Source organism: Lathyrus oleraceus, chromosome 3 (genome assembly GCF_024323335.1).
Source record: "Lathyrus oleraceus cultivar Zhongwan6 chromosome 3, CAAS_Psat_ZW6_1.0, whole genome shotgun sequence".
NCBI classification, from domain to species: domain Eukaryota; kingdom Viridiplantae; phylum Streptophyta; class Magnoliopsida; order Fabales; family Fabaceae; genus Lathyrus; species Lathyrus oleraceus.
The window spans coordinates 345136601-345138299 of NC_066581.1; the positions used below are offsets into that span (position 1 = coordinate 345136601).

The window sequence follows — 1699 nt, forward strand, 5'->3', positions numbered from 1 at the left end:
CTACACAAAAAGCTAAATTAATTTATTAATAGTATTAGTATTCTTTTATAACTTTATTTCATTTAATAAATCTAGATTAGGTTCGATCTCATATTTTATAGAAAAGGGTAGTAGTAGAAGAAATATGCCCATTTGTGGGTACTAGTAGACTGAATTATCGGAGTCTCATTTGGGCCTAACCTTTTCCCCTTCTATTCATTTACTTCTTCAATAGCCTTGGGAATATAAGTATATAGAAACCTAAGCGTTGGTAAAGAAATAGAGAGACCCTAATTAATCTTTCTTGATTGCTTTCTTTATCTTTCTCTCTCCGGTGTATATAGGAATTGATCTTCATTTCCATGCATCACACTCTTTAAACCAAAAATACAAAATCGTTCTTCTTCAAATTCAAAATGTCCACCAACGTAGTGAACAATGCTCCTCCAGGCCAAACCAGCAACCAATACAACATTACCTTTCATTCTCAAGTCATTCGCACAATCGTCACGCACACTCCTTCCGCAGTCAAAGATTGGCTCTCAAACCTCCCCCGCAATAGCCACAACCGCCGCTACCTTGTCGGCCTAGACGTGGAGTGGCTCCCAAACAGACAGCCCTCAATGGATAACCCCGTCGCTGTCCTCCAACTCTGCGTAGACAGAGAATGCCTTGTTTTCCAAATCATCCACGCTCCATCTATTCCAGAATCACTTGTCGCTTTTCTTGAGAACCAAGACAACACGTTTGTTGGTGTTGGTATTGGAGAGGACGTGGAGAAGCTTCTTAGAGACTACTCGTTGCGCGTTGGAAACTTTGTTGAACTTTGCAGCCTTGCTGTTGAGAGATTGGGTGATCACATGAAACGTGCTGGACTTAAAACGTTGGCTTTACATGTTCTTGGGAAGGGTATGGAGAAACCGAGGAAGATTACCATGAGTAAATGGAATGATTTTAAGCTTAGTCCTCAGCAGGTTCGATATGCTTGTATTGATGCTTTTGTTTCATTTGAGATTGGGAGGATTCTCTTTGCTGGTAGCTAGGGTTTGATTGGTTGATTTCTGGTTTGTTTATACTTCATTGTTCTTGTTATTTCCCCAATGGGGTTTCTTTTAATTTATATGTTTGTAGGATTGTGGTTCATTTAGCAATGCAGTTTGGAGTTTTGTATTTATGAAATGCCTTTTTTTTTGTCTAGAGTAACATATTAGTACTGTGTAATTTTAATTACGTTACTTCTACTATTTGAGAAATATTTTATATAAATATCAATTTACTAAAAAAAATGACATTTATATTAGAATACCATCTTTTTCAAATTATAAATTACTTTATAAAAACAATTTGGCTACATTGATAGAATTTTACTCGATATACCCTCAATTATTTATTTTTATTATTTTTAATTTTTTAATATGTAATTAATGAAGAACAATATTGTAAAATTATATTTAATTTCTCTTTTTCATGTTAAATTAATTATATTTTTTAATTTATGTAAAATGTCAAATTTTATAATTTGCGAATGAAAGAGTATTTCTTATAGAAGAAATACTTGTATATACAAAAGAAATCCAAGCCCCTAGATCTTATGGAAAATCTGCATCTCATGCTCTCCTTTCACATTTTACTTACAAACCAACCCCTTTTAAAAGTAGATAAAGCGTGTAATTTTTTTTGGTAACTTCGCTTACATTTGAAATTTCAATATTCACTTCAT

At 33.7% G+C, this 1699-nt stretch overlaps 1 protein-coding gene across 1 annotated transcript; it reads left to right on the forward strand.

The window, feature by feature from the left end:
• Positions 1–287: 287 nt before the first annotated feature.
• On the forward strand, positions 288–1101 carry LOC127129237 (3'-5' exonuclease). Its single transcript, XM_051058496.1, has one exon. The coding sequence runs from the start codon at positions 396–398 to the stop codon at positions 1020–1022; it is 627 nt and encodes a 208-aa protein (XP_050914453.1). The 5' UTR covers positions 288–395; the 3' UTR covers positions 1023–1101.
• Positions 1102–1699: the final 598 nt, after the last annotated feature.